The sequence below is a fragment of the Schistocerca gregaria genome, chromosome 2 (assembly GCF_023897955.1).
Source record: "Schistocerca gregaria isolate iqSchGreg1 chromosome 2, iqSchGreg1.2, whole genome shotgun sequence".
Lineage (NCBI taxonomy): Eukaryota > Metazoa > Arthropoda > Insecta > Orthoptera > Acrididae > Schistocerca > Schistocerca gregaria.
The window spans coordinates 24,980,960-24,997,979 of NC_064921.1; the positions used below are offsets into that span (position 1 = coordinate 24,980,960).

The 17,020-nt window shown below is 42.9% G+C and overlaps 1 protein-coding gene across 1 annotated transcript in view; it reads right to left on the reverse strand.

The window, feature by feature from the left end:
* Positions 1–17,020, reverse strand: part of LOC126335601 (PDF receptor-like) — a 383,334-nt gene that overhangs the window by 29,452 nt on the left and 336,862 nt on the right. The window contains exons 13-15 of the mRNA XM_049999054.1: positions 13,604–13,812; positions 5,411–5,556; positions 975–1,167 (exon numbers count right to left, since the gene is read on the reverse strand). Of these exons, the coding sequence (XP_049855011.1) occupies positions 975–1,167; positions 5,411–5,556; positions 13,604–13,812 (548 nt within the window). The remainder of the gene's footprint in view (positions 1–974; positions 1,168–5,410; positions 5,557–13,603; positions 13,813–17,020) is intronic.

The window sequence follows — 17,020 nt, forward strand, 5'->3', positions numbered from 1 at the left end:
TCCCAGTTGCGATGGTTTGGGGCATTATAAGCAGGGCCCTCCAACCAGTTCGGTAATTTGGATATCTAAAGTGCTAATTGGGCAGAATTTGGAACGATAGCCCTCAGGTGGACAGTAATCACACCTAAGCAGAATATCAGCTTACCTGAGGACCAGAGATGGACCCACGTGTTACTGACTTGCTCAATTTGTGAAGCTCTTTCACATGAAAAGTCATCCAGTAAATATAGAATTCTATCCCACTTGGATAATTCCTTCTTGGATCTTCATTTCTCAGCCTCAAGAGTGTACACTTAATCACAGTTCTACAGGGTCTCTTCGCCTGTTCCTTTGTCGTCTGACCTGTTACCACTACTTCTGTCATCTGCTTCGGTAGTATTGTCTGTGAAGTTCTTCGTCGCTTGTACTACTTGCGCATGTATTCTCCTCGCTGCTAGTATTCCTCAAGCGCAGCAAAAATTTCAAATGGCTCTAAGCACTATGGGACTTAACATCTGCAGTCATATGTGTCCTGGACTTAGACTTACTTAAACCTAAGTAACCTAAGGACATTTCACACATCCATGCCCGAGACAGGATTCGAAGCTGCAACCGTAGCAGCAGCGCGGTTCCGGACTGAAGCGCCTAGAACCGCTCGTCCACAGGGGCCAGCAAAATGCTCAAGCGCAGCGGTCTAGATAATCTATCTGCACAGTGGCTGTGTTTGGTCTACAAGGTATTTACAGCAACTGAGTGTATCATGTTGTCGTGTGTTAGTCGTCTTTCCAGCGACCACTGTTCATAGTACAGATTTACATGTTGTGGGCGCCTTTCTCTTGCTCCACACGCACATTTAGTCACCTGCCAAAAATGCTTAAGATCTGGCTCATGGACGTTTAAGAAATGAATCATTTCGTAGCTGGGTTTGGCGTGTTCAGTCCTCAACTGCTGCCTGAAGAAGAATGACTAAGTGGCCAGACAGAGAGGGTACTCACTGCAAGGGCCCCAGCGGCAGCTTGGAGGGCGAGATGGCGGCGATGGGCGCGCCCTCGGCCTCGCCGTCGGCGGCCAGCAGCTCCAGCGGCAGCGTGGACCGGCGCCGCCCCGCCACCGACGGCGCTGCCCCCAGCAGCCCGCAGCAGGCGCCCGCCCCCGCGCCGGACTCGCTGCTGGCCAGGCTCACAGCGTCTGCCAACAGGAGCGGTACGCGCTGTTTGTAAACTGTACAACTAGAGGCAGCAACTGTGCGAACTATGAAGGAAAATGACCTCTTAATGATTCTGAGCCAAAACAAAAGTGTGTTTCAGAGAGGACACATGTAAAATAGATAGTGGACGAGGGTGAGTTATAACATGCAGGCTGGCTATAGGATGAAAAGTATTTCTGGAAAACAGGCACGTAGTATAAATACAAGACTTAGAAAATCTTAACTGAAGTTGTGAAATGTCTTAAATAAGCAGTGCGAAGAAGAAGAGAATAGAAGCTACTGTAATGCACTACTGTAGAAGGAAGCTTAAGATTAGTTGGGTAGGTCGAATAACAAATGGGGAGGTATTGAATCAAACTCCATAAAAATGAAATTGATGGTACAACTTGACTAATACAAGGGATTGGTTTACGGGATGGATTGTGATGTATCAAGGAACTGAGGAAATTGTTAGTTTACTAATATGTAGAAGGAAGAGCATGTCTGCACGTGAGAGGGGGTTGGGGGGAGGGAGTGGTGGAATTGGAGAGGGAGGCGAAATCTTATAATCTGTAAGGAGGTTCAGTTGTGTGTACACTAAGTGATAAAAACTATATGGACACACCTATCAGTGGACATTAAAATAGGTTGTTTCCACCCTTCGTTTTTTGACAACCTTACCTCTGCTGATAGATTCAATCAGGTGTCAGAGTCCCTGTGGAGGAATTGTAGCCAGTACTTCCTAAACAGCGGAAATTGGAGAAAGTAGTGACATTAGAAACGGGTTTGGAGCGAAACCGAAGCTCTAACTCATTTCAGAGTGTTTGCATTGGGTTCAAATCGGGACTCTGTCCATAACAGTTGCAAGACTACACTGGTCTTGCAGTATAATCTGAAAGGCTAGAGGCTGCTGTGAGTTTACGCCCTGACACCACTCACCTTAAATAGTAAGCCTTCCACTCGAATATCTGGCCGATGCTTCTGCTAAACTGATTTTGCCCTTTGTCAGTGGTTGTTGTTGATAGACTCAATTAGAGGTTATCACTTCTATCAGACTCTACATGAATATGAATTCTGCAATAATCTAATTAAATGGTGGTCCTGTTTTCAGTGTAGTCAGTTATTCGTGAGTGATTAATGTATTAACGTGGGACTGATCTTTTATAAAAAAGAATTCTGGCAAAAATTTATTGATAATGAAATTTGACAAACAATTCAAGTTAATTGAGATGACAAACAAATCACGAACTTTGGACAACACAAACTGATGCCAAAAATTCCACTGGGTGGGGATTAGTTGACAAAGACTTAAGTTTGTCTGATTTATCTGTTTACTCTGGCTCCAAACATGGATAATGTAATCTGAAATTATCTGACCCTGAATAGATGCTGATGGATTTCTTCTACACAGAAGTTATACTATTTTGGTGCAGATGAGAACAAGTGGAGAGACAGTGATTCTGTTTACTCTAAGAAGCTGCGGCAGCAATACCATCCCCCTTTCTCTATGTGTAGCACTGTCTCATGCGACACTCATGGTCCAAGCGTTGGCAGAGTAGCAATGTGCACTGCTTGTAGTTCTTCATTACCGCACGCACGAAATAAGCAAAGTCACAGCTAGTTATCTGTTAGATGGATCGCAATTGCTCACTAAAGGACCCCTGAACTCTCGGTAGCTTCCAGTGTGTAGCACTGCTGTTCGCTGGTCAATCCATTGAACAGTTTGACTCACCTTATGGCAGGATCCACAAGGTGACCAAACGTGAAGGTGACAGATCTGACAGGAATAAGAATGTCCTCGGCACAGTGAGTTGTCTGAGATGACTCAGGTCTAAACTGTTGGTGCAGCTAAGGCCTCAGCAAAGACTCTCCAGTCAAGACCAATGACAGTATGAAGACACTCATAGGATAAGTGTCCAAAGGGGAACCCACTCATAACAAGAGTGAAGACCAGAGTCCTCCTCAAACTAGAGCCTGAATCAGAAGACCAATGTTCTCCACTCCTCCCTTTCCATCAGACCTCAATAAACTCCCACAAAGCACTCACGCAACAACCCCCACAATGGTTTTGTGCCAATCTCAACTCCATGAGCTCCATATTTATCATCTAACTCGTCTGCTCTTCCCTATCGGCCAAGCTAAACCAAGGTTAACAATATTTATGGAGAAACAACCAATTCCTGACTTGAAAATTCCCGTACAGAGAGCAGAATACGTTGCATTCTGAGTCATCCTGGCCAGTTTAGGCAGTGTGTATCGAGTTTCCATTTACGTCTAAAGTATACAATACGTTTATCACAGAGATCATTAAATGTACACGTTGAACGTTATAGCACGTCTGACTGGGGTCTTGGATACACTAAGAGAAGTGCTTTTGTGTCACAACACAAACCATTTCAGAGCCACCATAAACGATGTGTTCCACTCTAATGTTCTTTCAAAGGTCTCTGGCTTCCCTTAAAATTTAGCAGACACAAGGGCGACACCACAATTTGGTAGCTTCCTCAATAGTGCCCAGCCCATGGTGGACATGGAATCTCACGAATTTTTATGGACACCTTCGCTGTTCACAGAGGGTGTTCACAAAACTGTCGAAACGCCTTGGCCGACCGATATACATTTTCCTGCATCCCTACCCCAGTCATGGCTAGATGCGCCTAACAGGTAGATTCAGGTATGCAGTTTTTCCATCTCTTTGGCTGAAAGCACTCCTGCGTATTAAGTTCTTGGGACCATCGTTCTGTCCTCAGTAAGTGCTTCGAGAAGTTCCTTCCTCCCATAGCTGCATGTTGCTCCCAGGCCCAAAACGTCCATTGCAGGATTTACTGTTAAACGTCCGAACTCCTAGCTTGTTCTCAACTCCATAAAATACTATTCAAAGGAGAGCCGCCACAAATATCTCACATGTATTAACAACATGCCTGCTGTTGTTGAAAACTTGCTGTAGTCTCACATCATTGATGTCTTGGGTGTAAAATCAACATTAAAGAGTACCTTTGAATATGAAAAGTAGTGAGAGAGTGAATCGTCCTCTCATACAGTCCATTTTCGTAATTTCCTGTGCACAAATTATTGCCTGACAGGTACTGCTTTACGACAGCATGCATTTTCATGATTACACAAAAAAGTCATCATCTCCAAACATTTCCTTTATAGCACGCAAGACACTAGGCAGTAACAAATGTCAGTTCCTTCCATTTTTATCAGTTTCGTAAGGACAATAAGGACAGCACACCCATAATGTCACATTCTCCGAATTTCATGGTTTGCAATACACACGATAGCAGAAAAATTCTTCTGCCACTTGCCAAACCCAAATCCTTGCATCATACTATCAAATATTACACCGTTATTCATCAACTCAAATCACTCATTCCAAGTCATCAACTGCCGCGTGGCGTCACTCTTTAGACTATCTTATGTGTAGTTTACTACTGACTACAGAAGTACGCAGGTTATGGGGAGTTGGTCGACCTTTTTACGCCATTATTTTTAACTTTCTACAAACAATCATTGTGGTAACAAGATTGCTAGTGGTACCTTCGAACTCCCGAGTGATTTCTTCTGCTGATTTAATGCGATTTTTTACAACCGACGTATGCAATGCGGGACAGTCCTGCTCATTGGTACGTGGGCTCTGCCTGATCTTGATTTACACGTGTTTGTTTCTTAATTTTCCCGCTTCACAATCACATCAACAGTTGTAGAAATGTTCCTGATAGGGTTTTTACTTTGGTGACATCCAGTGTCTAGTTTACATTCGAAATCAGTGAGCTCTCGTCACCGGCTATTTCTGCTGCTACAGCGTCTCTACTGACAAGACTATGCTCTCCACCACCTTTTACACTGGCGGTCTGCCTCCTGTGACATCCAGTGGTCAATTCAACACTACATAAGGATGTCTGGCTGTATTTGATCAGACGGTCACGTTGTGGTAGTTGTGCATGTATGAAGAGAATCGGTCTGGAAAGCGTATCGTAGGCAGTTGCCTCGAAACTGTCTTCGGACTGAAGACCACAGTGACCAGAACCAAGTCTCGATTTCTCAGGGTCTTAATACCTTAGCTCAGGAACCATTATGAGTCCGAAACTCTTTTTACTACTCTTTCCATGCCATGCCGCTAACCACACTATGTGACCAGCTCTGAGATAAGACTGAGTTGTTGGGGGATTGTAAGTTGTCACAAGCGTAAGATATGCGCTGGCAGCTACGTGGTGTACGTGCTGACAGCCAGGCGGCACTTACCGGTGGAGGGCCTCGTCGTGATGCTGCTGATGCGCCGTGCTTCCACCACCGGCCCCGCCACAGACCCCACCACCACCTGCTCTTTCTCCATCTCGTCCTCACAGTCCTCGCCGTCTCTTTTCTCGTCAGCGCGACACTTTCTCTTCCTGAAAATATCACCAGAATTTCAATTTTACAGTTAATTTAACACAATTACCAAGGGCTTAAGAATACAGCCAACACCACAGTAGACTGGCTTTTTTATAGCAGTACCAAGACATCTACACTGACAATTTACAATGCATTTGCCACTCTCTAAAACCATGCAAAATGAAACTGAAAGTGACATTGTATTTAAAAATATTTATTTAAATGAATATAAAATTTTAATATACTACATTTTCGAATTGGGCATAAAAGGTTTAAAATAATGTCTCGTAGTTTCATTCAGATCCCTAATCCCAACATATAATGGTGAGGAAGTAAAATATTCATGCATCAATAAGGTACTGCATGCACACAGTAATATTCAATTTAAATCTTACAAGTAGTTTTATAGCTATTTAAAACTGACAACCAGACATTCTCAGGACTACTATTACTCTGCTTATTCCATTTCAAAAAAGCGTGCTGTATTAAAAATGTATTATTATTAAATAATAATTTTCAGCTTTTTAGTCTTGTGTGTCATAATTTCAACAGATATTAAACATACTGATGAGATTATAAGAAACATTATGTTAAATTTCATGTTTATTTCATTGTCTTTTCACCTGATATTGAATTAAATAGAACAGTGTTATACCTACACACTAATAATACATTAACCTGCTTAATTGCTATTTTCCTAAAACATAAAGTAACAGGCAAGCAAAATTTATTTTATATGATTCTCAATTACATTTTTGTCTCAGAACTATCTTTACGCCAATGGCTTTGCTCTTGTACATGTGTCTCCCCTTCTCCCCCTCTCCCTGTCTCTTCCTCCTCCCTCTCAGTGCCCATCTCCTCCTCTCCCCCCCTCCCCCTCTGTACATTTCCTACTCCTCTTCTCTGTCTGTCCATCCCCTCCTCCATCATCCCTCTCTTTCAGTCTCTTCATCCTCCTGTGTTTGCCCTTCTCATCTTCCCTTGCCCTACTGTCCATGTCCTGCTGCCCCCCTACCACACTTTGCTCAGTTCTGCGCATCCACAGATATACCCCTCAAATGCGTTACACTACTAACCGCACAACACAGTGGCTGTGCAGGGCACTACCAGCCTTTTTCACCCTCAACCCTTGATAACAGACCTGAAGAAAAAACTTGTCAATGTTGCATTATCATTTAGTTCCGACCTCAGTTTAAAATTTCAGGTGTCTAGCTTAAGAGAAGTTCGTTGAAACTCAACTGCAAAATTTGTTCTGAACAGAAACGTACAACAAAGAAGTGAGCTAGTAGAAAGTGGTAAAATATCATTATTCCTACAGAAATCAAATCTACTGCAATGAGTCAAAGCAGTGACATTTTTGGCTTTGAGAGCCACACTCTTCGTTTCCTCATTTCATATCTCAACTGAGTGAAGATGCAATAGATGATGCTCGATTATGTAAAGTGAAGCAAGTTACAGAAAACAAATGGTACTACAAGTATACCCATCCTGAAAAATTGCGCCACCTATACGCTGTTCTGATGTAAGTGGTTGCTATTATAAAAGAAGAATCAATTACTCTCTGGTTAGCTTGCCAATCCCATATTTTGATTTATTAATTATTGCTAAAGCTTCATTCAGATTTGGTGTAGAATAATAGTGAAAAATCTCTTAATAATATGCGATCACAGCCGCGCGATCTCAGACGCTGCAGTCATGGACTGTGCTGCTGGTCCCGGTTGAGGTTCGAGTCCTCCCTCGAGCATGGGTGTGTGTGTTTGCCCTTAGGATAATTTAGGTTAAGTAGTGTGTAAGCTTAGGCACTGATGACCTTAGCAGTTAAGTCCCATAAGATTTCACACACTTTTTTACGATCACAACATAGTCAAAACTTCAATTTAGTGTCAATATTTGTGGGAATATCTGAGCAACGAGAAACAGCCAAATCATCTAGTGTGCCATCGGATTCTCTCTGCACGACTGCCTTGCAAAGCGGTTCGCGCTAGTCAGTTCAGTATTTAGTACGACCAAACAATCAGTCGTTAGAGGAAATGCCGAACAATAAGGTTGAACGGATAACAGTGGGCTTTCAAGAACGAAACTCTGCATATAATGAAGACATTAATTGAGCTTAGTATATGTCATCTGATTTGTGAAACGTTTACCGTATTTTCTACCATCTTTAACAGTGTGTAGGGATTACTGTATGTAAATAATAAGTATGACGAGTACTTTTTATGTCACGCAATTTCTTTGTGAACCTTTCTGTCCTGTGTGATAGAACGGGTATAATCGTGAAAACAAATGGCATTCAAATAAGCCTCAGAACTTATCAGTTCAGTAAAAGTCAGCCTTACCCAGTTTGTTAGTAGTTACAGTACGGCCCAATAGCAAGAGCTATGGACCCGTAATGCACATTTACCTTTCTGATGGTACGTGAACGTCACTTTCAGACGCTAGGCTGGTGGATGATTTTAGAAATTGTGAGTTTTGCTTCGGTGCAGCAAGACGCAACTAGGCTCCTTATAAGTCACGCTACATCATTAAAGACGGAGAGAGGTAGTGTCATTTGTGGTAACACAGAGAAATGAATAGCAAACATACTCTCTGATGACTGGCTCACATCATATTCAATAGCGACGTCAGTGTATCTGAAACACACGTGTTAGCGAGGATCGACGTGAAAATATACAGAATTTTACTTATCAAAAAAACTCTGCAACTAAAGAATTAACAATATTCTAAAAATAGCTTTAGTATGCTACATCTAGTAAAAGTTACGAACAATGCACGACACTCAAGTTCATGTGTCACAGAAACAAAAAAAGTTGAAAAATCCAGAAACTGCTTGTGGCGGTCTGTAGTGCTGTTTCCTTCATGACATTCTACAATCAAGCAATATACTGTAACAGCGACCACAAAACATCATGTGTTCCTAGGTACGCTACCCTCCAGTTACAACACACGCCATTACAGATTGAATAATATAGGGAGTGGGCCACAACCTTGTCTCAGTTCCATCTCAACTACGGTTTTTCCTCCATATACTTCGAATCTGTAACTGCAGTCTGCACAAGTTGTAAACAATCTTTGACTCCCTGCATTTTATCTCTGCAACCTTCAAAATTCCAAGACAATGCAAACGAAACAACATTGTCAAAAGCTTCCCCAAAATTTAAAAGTACTATAAACGCAGATTAGTTTACTCAGCTTGAGGGGTAAGAGGCGATCTTTAGAACGTCTTAGCCAAAATCACTTGTAAACGATCTGCACTGTGGATTAGCTGTTTACCATCTTCAGATGCGTGAATTCATCCATAAATATCAAATTATACAGAGATAAAATTGTGTGTAATAGCAAGTGTATTTTAATAGCAAAACCCTGGTACAAGACGCCTGTATAAAAGGTAATTGCATATCTCCTATACCACATATACAAGTACATATCATATATTTGTTGTAACTAAATTAAGGATGTTATCCACTAGCAATATACTTATGTCACTCTTGTATTCGTGGTAAGTATTTAGGTTGTCATTCGCAGTATTACAATACATGGTGTAGCTACAGAGGTGTAGCTGAAAGATGTACGATGAGTTAGGTGGTAGATGGGGAAATACTCGTTCAGTTTACTCTCTTCCTCTGTTTTATTGGCCTACCGAAAAATATAGTTAGCTGTCTTGTGTGTCACTGTCAAACGGTTCCTGTCTCACGTTTTCTTTCAGGTTTTTATTGACGGCTCCACTGCCAAAGGGCAAATTCAAATCAGACGTGAGTGCAGATGTGGCATCTGTATTAAAAGTCAGAAACAAACGCGAATGTTCCTCCATTGACGATACTTTAACTGAATGAAACGAATCAACTCAAATGGCTCTGAGAACTATGAGACTTAACTGCTGAGCTTATCAGTCCCCTAGAACTTAAAACTACTTAAAGCTAAGTAATCTAAGGACATCACAAAAATCCATGTCCAAGGCAGGATTCGAACCTCCGACCGTAGCGGTAGCGCGGTTCCAGACTGTAGCGCCTAGAACTGCTCAGCCACTACGGCCGGCTGAAACGAATCGTGTGCCACTTCAGTAGCTGCTTCTACAGTAGCAGTTTAATCAATTATTGGTACAGTAGGTACTTGTACCATGCACACAAATGGAGAATCTGACAGATAATATTTCGGAAGTGTGTATGCACTAAAAATATGTGACAGTTTACTATATTTACGTCGCTCGGACCACCTCGTGTCTGTCATTTCACATAGCAGCTTTCAAGAAACTCTTTTTTTGAACAGGTGCTTTCTTCCTAGCTACGGACTAGGCATGGTTGTTAACATAAAGATGTAGGTACTAAGGAATTGGTGGTCTTGTGACGTTGGTTGCGTCTAGGAAACAATGAAACTGCAGCATTAGAGAATCTTGGGGTATACCTGAATGGCGGGACAACGAGAATTTAGAGATATCATTAGGCGGATGTACTCGGTTGAAACCACACACAAGTTGACACTGAAAAGAATTCAGAAAATCATATCCCATGCTAGACTACTTCTTAGTTCAGCAATTGGAAGCTCGGGTCTCGACAGTTGTTATCCTGTTGTTGTTAGCCCCCGGTAGCTGAATGGTCAGCGTCATGGATTGTCAATCCTCAGGACCCGAGTTCGGTTCCCTGCTGTGTCGGAGAATTTCTCTGTCCAGGGACTGGGTACTGCGCTGTCCTTATCATCATCCTACCATTCTCATCGACTCCAGGTCGCCGAAGTGGCGTCAAATTGAAAGATAGGCACCCGGCGAACGGCCTGCCCAACGAGGAGTACTAACCATACGATTAAATAAAAAAGAATCCTGTTGTTGAAGTGTAGCGTGTTTGATTAGTATTCAAAGTGATTAAAACGTCCAGGGATCGGGGTTCAAATCTCGAAACTTCTTAAATTTTGGAAAAAAATTGTCAGCAATGGCGACCTAAGATCTCCGGTATAACAAGTCACACCCGTGCTAAAAGCCTTGTGAAAGATGGCGCAGGATCAGACAGATGTTCAGGACACTCTCCTGCTCGTGGGGTGAGACACTGCCCATAAAAGGTAGAATAATCCTCAATGTTTAACGACATGAGGATGCAGAAGCCAATGGAAAACATTGCCTTAAGGACTGAAATTTGTATCCGCATGATATATGGCTTGTAACTGTAAAACGTAATCTCTCCGTTGGCAATAGATTCAGCACTAGTCCCACATTCGGATCCCAGGGAGGCCACTACCAAGGGAAGGTTGACCATGACTATAAGACTGAACAATCAACAAAACGCTAAAGTTCTAGGAATCGGTGTGTGGAATGGCAGAAGCTTGAACAGGCAGGGAAGCTAGAAAATATGAAAAGGAGAAACGCTAGGGCTCAGTATAGATATAGCAGCGCTCGGTGCAGTGAAAGAGAAAGAAGATAAGGATTTCTGGTCAGAAAATTATCGCATAATATCTGGAGCAGCAGAACATGTTATAACGGGAATATATTTCCTTATGAATAGTAAGGTAGCGCAGAGAGTGACTTCCAGTGAACAGTTTGAATCAACAGCACAACAAAACCGACAACAATAGCTCCCATATAGGCTGCGAGCCGACGTCGCAAGCAGAAGTTGAGCTATAGATAAACTATTTTAGGACACTGAAAAAGGTAATTCAGTAGGTAAAGTAAGATAGAATTCTAATAATCATGCGAGACTGGAACGCTATTAGATGGAAAGGAGTAGAAGAAAGAGTTGCAGGAGAAAGGTTGTGGGAATGAAAAAGTAGCTATACTAACTATGTTCTGCAATAAATGTCAGCTACTGGTAATGAATAATCGGTTAAAATGTCACAAGAGGTGGCTGTATACACGTGAAAGGCCGGGAGACAGAGGAAGATTCCAGTTAGATTACATTACGTTCAGGCAGAGAATGCGAAATCAGTTATTGGATTGCATGGCGAACCGAGCAGCCGATATAACCTTATTCAATTTAGTAACAGTGAAGCGCGCAAAGAAGTGGGATACGGAAGTTCCTGGGAATGAAGAGACGCATTTGAATTTCTCTGAGGCCACAGATTCTGTGATAATGAATAACTCATAGGCAACTCACTTGAAGACAAATGGACGTATCTAAATATGGCAGTCAAATAGTTTGTAAAGAAATTTGTAGGAGAAAGGTAATTGACACGAAACTATTGGCAACAAAAGAAATACTTCAGCTGTTCGACGAAAGATGAAAGTACAATAGTGTTCAGGGCGATTCAGGAATACAGAATTGTAAGTCACTTAGGAATGACACAAATTGGAAGTTCAGGGAAGTATGTCATAATGACTGCATGACAAATATGAAGAAATCGAAAAACGAATGATTGTCGGAAATACTGAATCAGCGTAGAGAAAAATCAAAACATACTTTGCTGAAATTTAAAGCAAAGGCGGTAACATGTGACTTCCACTGTACAACACGGAGGAGAGTGCAGATAGTTGGAAAGGGTGCACTGAGGATCTCCAAGAGAGGGAGGAATTGTCTGACGACGTGACAGAAGAAGAAAGGGAAGTCCATAGGAATGAGATAGGGGGTCCGTTATTAGAATCAGAATATGAAAAACCTCAAGAAGCGTTAAGATCGAACAAGGCGCAGGGGTTAGATAACATTCCGTTGGAATTTCCAAAACTGATTGACGGAAGTGCCAACAATTCGACTATTCACTTTGCTGTGTAGAGTGTAAGAGGCTTGCAATACACCATCAGATTGTCGCAAAAACGTCGCCCACAGAATTCTGAAGATAGCAAAAGACGACATGTGCGAGAATTATTGGACAATCAACCTGAAAACTCATCCGTCCAAGACGATGACGAGAATAATATACAGAAGATGGGAAAGAAAATTGAGGGTGTATTACATGACGATCAGCTTGGGTTTTGGGAAGGTAAAGGCACCAGAGAGACAATTATGACATTGAGGCTGATAATGGAATTAAGACTGAAGACACATTCATAGTTTTTGTCGACCTTGAAGAAGCATTCAGGGATGTAAAATGGCGCAAGATGTTCGAAGCTCCGAAAAATAGGGATAAGCTATATGGTAAGACGGGTAATATACATGAGAGTAGAGGGAAGGCTGAGAAAGGAAGACCAAGAACGAAGTGGTCGGATTATAAAGGGTGTTATGCAGGGATGTAGTCTTTCGCTCGTACTGTTCAATCTATACGAATAGCAAAGAATTAATAACGGAAATAAAATAAAGGTGAATGATAAGAGTCGCTGAAGACATTTCTATCGTCAGTGAAATTTAAAAAAACGGGATGAATTAATACAGAATATGGATTTACAGTACATATAAGAAAGACGAAAGATTGAAAGGTAGCAGAAATGAGAATACCTAGAAACTTCACATCAGAAGTGGGGAGCCCAAGGTACATGAAGTTACGGAATTGTGTTACGAAGGCAGCGAAATAACATACGGTGGACGGTGGAGGGACATCACATGCATACTAGAAATGGCAATGGGGCACTTCTGGCCAAGAGAAGTCTGCTAGTATCAAAGACAACAGACCTTAATTGGAGGAAAAAAAATTCTGAGAGTTTACGTTTGAAGCAGAGCATTGTATGGTACTGAAACATTACCGTGGGAAAACCGGGACAGAATTGAATCGAACCATTTTAGATGTGGTGCCACATAACAATGTCGAATATTGGGTGGAGGAAAGAATATATTGAAAATTCTGACAAGAGGAATGGACAGGGTGATAAGACATATGGTAAAATATCAGGGATTAGCTTCCGTGGTACTAAAGGGGGACATAGAGGATAAAAATTATGAAGGACGACGTATATAAGGATAAAAGCAGCAAATAATTTAGCACATAGGGTGCAAGTGGTTCTCCGAGATAAACCACCTGTCACTGGAAGGCAGTTACTGGTGGGCAGCATCAAACCAGTCAAAAGCGAAGAAAAAAAAAGTAAAGTGAAGGTATTTATGTGTGCTGAGTGACAGTGAATGGGGATGTCGTTCGATGACTATGCGGATGACTTCCCTACGGCATAAGGTGATAGAACGTCAGTCTACCAGGACTTACGCTGACGAGCGGGATACGGACCTTTTGCGCTTCTTGGATGTGGGCGTGGCGACGCCGCCGCCGGCGCCAGCTGCGCCGACCAGGGCGGTGCAGGCTACGGGGGGCGGCTGGCGTGCGCTCGCCGCCACGTAGACGCCGGAGAAGACGGACATGCGGCGCCCCGCCGACGCCTGGTGGTGGCGCCGCAGCAGCAGGTACACCGACACGCTCTTCACGATGGCCGCCCGCACCTGCGGCACGTCACACCACTCACCATCCAGGCCGAAAGCTGCTAGCGCCCAAGCGCTCGCCCCTGGTTACCCAACAAGGGGCCATACCGACTGGCTCCCCATTTACTAGATGTGCAACTTCGTCGCCAGACATCAATTTCCTAAAGCAATACGAAACAATTTAAGAAACAATACATTACAAGGTTTCCAGTGCCGTTAAGCGTGAAGTAGACGAAGCTATATAATTATGCTACGTTGGAAGCAAAATGACACATGACGGATCAAGCAACGAGTACATGAGATGCGGATCAGCACAAGGAGACAACGCATTGCTGGTCAAGAGAAGGCTGTCAGTGTCAAACAACTGAGGAAGAAATTTGTGAAAACGTACGCTCTTACAGCAAAGTACGATAGCAAATCACGAGCTTTGGAAAAACAGGGGCAGAACAAACTACCAGGGACGTTCAAAAAGTATGCAACACATATTCAGCGTCGGTCGAGAAACTGAGTAATTTGTTGTTGGACATTATGGAATAATCCCGCTTCAGTGCCTAGAATTTCACGAAGTTCTGATTGGTAGCGGCGCTATATGTAGCCTTCAAACTGGCGGATGTAATGCAAGTGCGTTTCGAGCAGAGACTTGTCAGAGAGTTTCGTTTTTTGGAAAACAAGAGCATAGGAGATATTCGTACGTATTCGTATGCGCTCTCAAACGTCTAAGGAGACCAGAGAGTGAAGAAAAGCACTGAATCTTCGGGCGAAGGGTCTGTCATCATAGCAATAATGTCATCCAAACCTGTCCGACCTGGCGCTTGCCGGCCGGTCACACTCAGCTTGACTCTTGCAATTTTGGAACGAGCGGACAATCCCGTTCGAGATGATCGACGGATCACAGACACCTCGCTGTTGATCTGGGCGTGTCTGCTGGTAGTGCTGGCACATCGTCCGCCCGTTGGGGAACTCATAGGTGGGCGCCCGCTGGATTGCTCGGTAAAGTCGTGGCGACGGTCTTCTGGGATTTTGAAGGGGTTATTCTGTTTGATACCCTCCCTCATGGTGCAACGATCAACTCTCAAGTGTACTGTTCTACTCCCACGATACTCAAGAAACGATGTCAGCGTTTCCGTTGCCACAAAAATGCAAAACAACTTCTCGTTTTCCATGACAACGTCAGGCCTCACAGAAGTCTGCGCACCCGAAAAGAGTTCACAAATCTTTATTGGAATGTCCTATCTGATCCACGTCACAGCCCGGAACACGAATCATGTGTTTAGCCCAGTGAAGGGTGTACTCTGCGGGCGGCAGTAAGTGGATGGCGGGGAGGTTACCGATGTGCCAAGATGTTCGCTTTGACGCCCACCGTAGAGCACCAATATGCGAGCATACTGGTCCCACATGTATGGTGGTGTAAGGCCATCGTATTGAACGTAGATTATGTTAAAAATAGGGTTTTGTAGCCAGAAGAGTGGGGAATATTGTGGTACAATAGAACCCTGAAGCAAACCAACCCGCTTTCGGGAAAATGTGTTACTTAGTTAACGTCCCTCATAGAAGTGTTTGAGATGTGGGGCTGTACGAAGTTGTTGAAACTAGGTGGCTGATAAGGAACGGTGAGGTTCTCTCCAGTATCGGCAGAGAGTGCATATGGAAAACGCTGACACGAAGAAGGGACAGAATGGTAGGTCATTTGTGAGGTAAGACGTCGGGGAATAACTTCATTGGTAGTGGAGGAAGCTGCAGAGGTTTGGATAATGCAACAAATAATTCGAGGGAACTTAGTGCGAGTGCTATTCTCTTGAACCAATCAGATGACTGATGACACAAAAACCAAAACAAAATATTCTGACAATGTTGAAAGAAGTGCTTAGCGTATAAGTCTTGAAATCCGAATCTCAATAGTTGTAACTTTTTTCCTTGATTTTATTTAAATTCTGTATCTATTATCTGACTACTGTTCTAAGAGTCGAAGAGCATGATAGGGCAGAACTGTTATCTATCCCCGATGTTATTCAATCTGTACATTGAGCCATCATGAGATTAAACACATGGCAAAACGGGAAAGGCAATCAAATTTCAAGAAGATGAACTACAACCTCTGAAGTTTGCCACTTACACTGTAATTCTATCACACACGGCAAAGTACCTGGAAGCGCACCTCAACGGAATGGATAGTGTCCTGAAAAGAACTTATAACAACGTCTTCACCAGGCGAAACTACAACTGTCGGTTCTTTGACTGCTATGGGACATCATCTATTTTTTAACAACAGATAAAATATTAGTTTACTTTATTACATGAATGAATAGCAACATTTCCTTAATTTTAGACTATAAAATATTTACATCGGCCATTGACTATGAAGCCCTCAGTCGAAGGACAATGTTCAGGATTAACTAAAGTACCTATTTATATGAAACACCACAAACACTCTTTCATCACGACGTTGTTGACTGCTGAAGCAGTGGTCTCAAACTGAGGCCGAGGTCTTGCGTGTGCGACACTATATTGACGTAAGTGTGAGGGTTCTGCTTTGCTGAGTGGAGGGTGTGGTCTTCTGGAGCACCGCCCTTACGTCGTTCCAGATTGCAGCGAACCCTAGCTACTGTCTCTGGAATCGATTCGCGTTTCGGACTTCAGCTGGCCACCGCGATCTCCGGACGATGCCGCAAAGGTGAATATCGAAAAAGTAAAACATGGATGTTGAAAAGTAGTTACCTTGAATCAGGCAACGCTGAGGGAATCAGGTAACGAAGTGAGACCCTAAACATACGAACGAGTTATGCTATTTGTATAGCAAAGTAACTGACGACAGCCGAAATAGAACGGGTATTTTTTCGTGATGTAGGGAAGTGCAAGGAGTAAAAATGCGGAGGGAGACCTAAACAAGAATACAGTAACCAGCTTCATTCAGAGACTACGCCATATTATTGCTACGCATGGTGGATATGTGGAAAATATCATACTATAGAGTTGCCCAGACCGCAGCGCCATCTGTTGTTGACAATTGTAACTACTGTTATTTCGAAAGTTTGTCTGCCTGAAAATGTACTGTTGTCCCAAGCATATTGCAACAAACGGTGTATTTCTGTCGCTGCTCGTTTAGTTTGTATTGCCGTTTCAAATATACCGGTCATTTTTGAAACACCCTGTATGTAATGATGAACGATACTTGGTACTATTTACTAAATAGATTGATTTTCGTTTCTTATCGCACGGGAATGTCGAATAT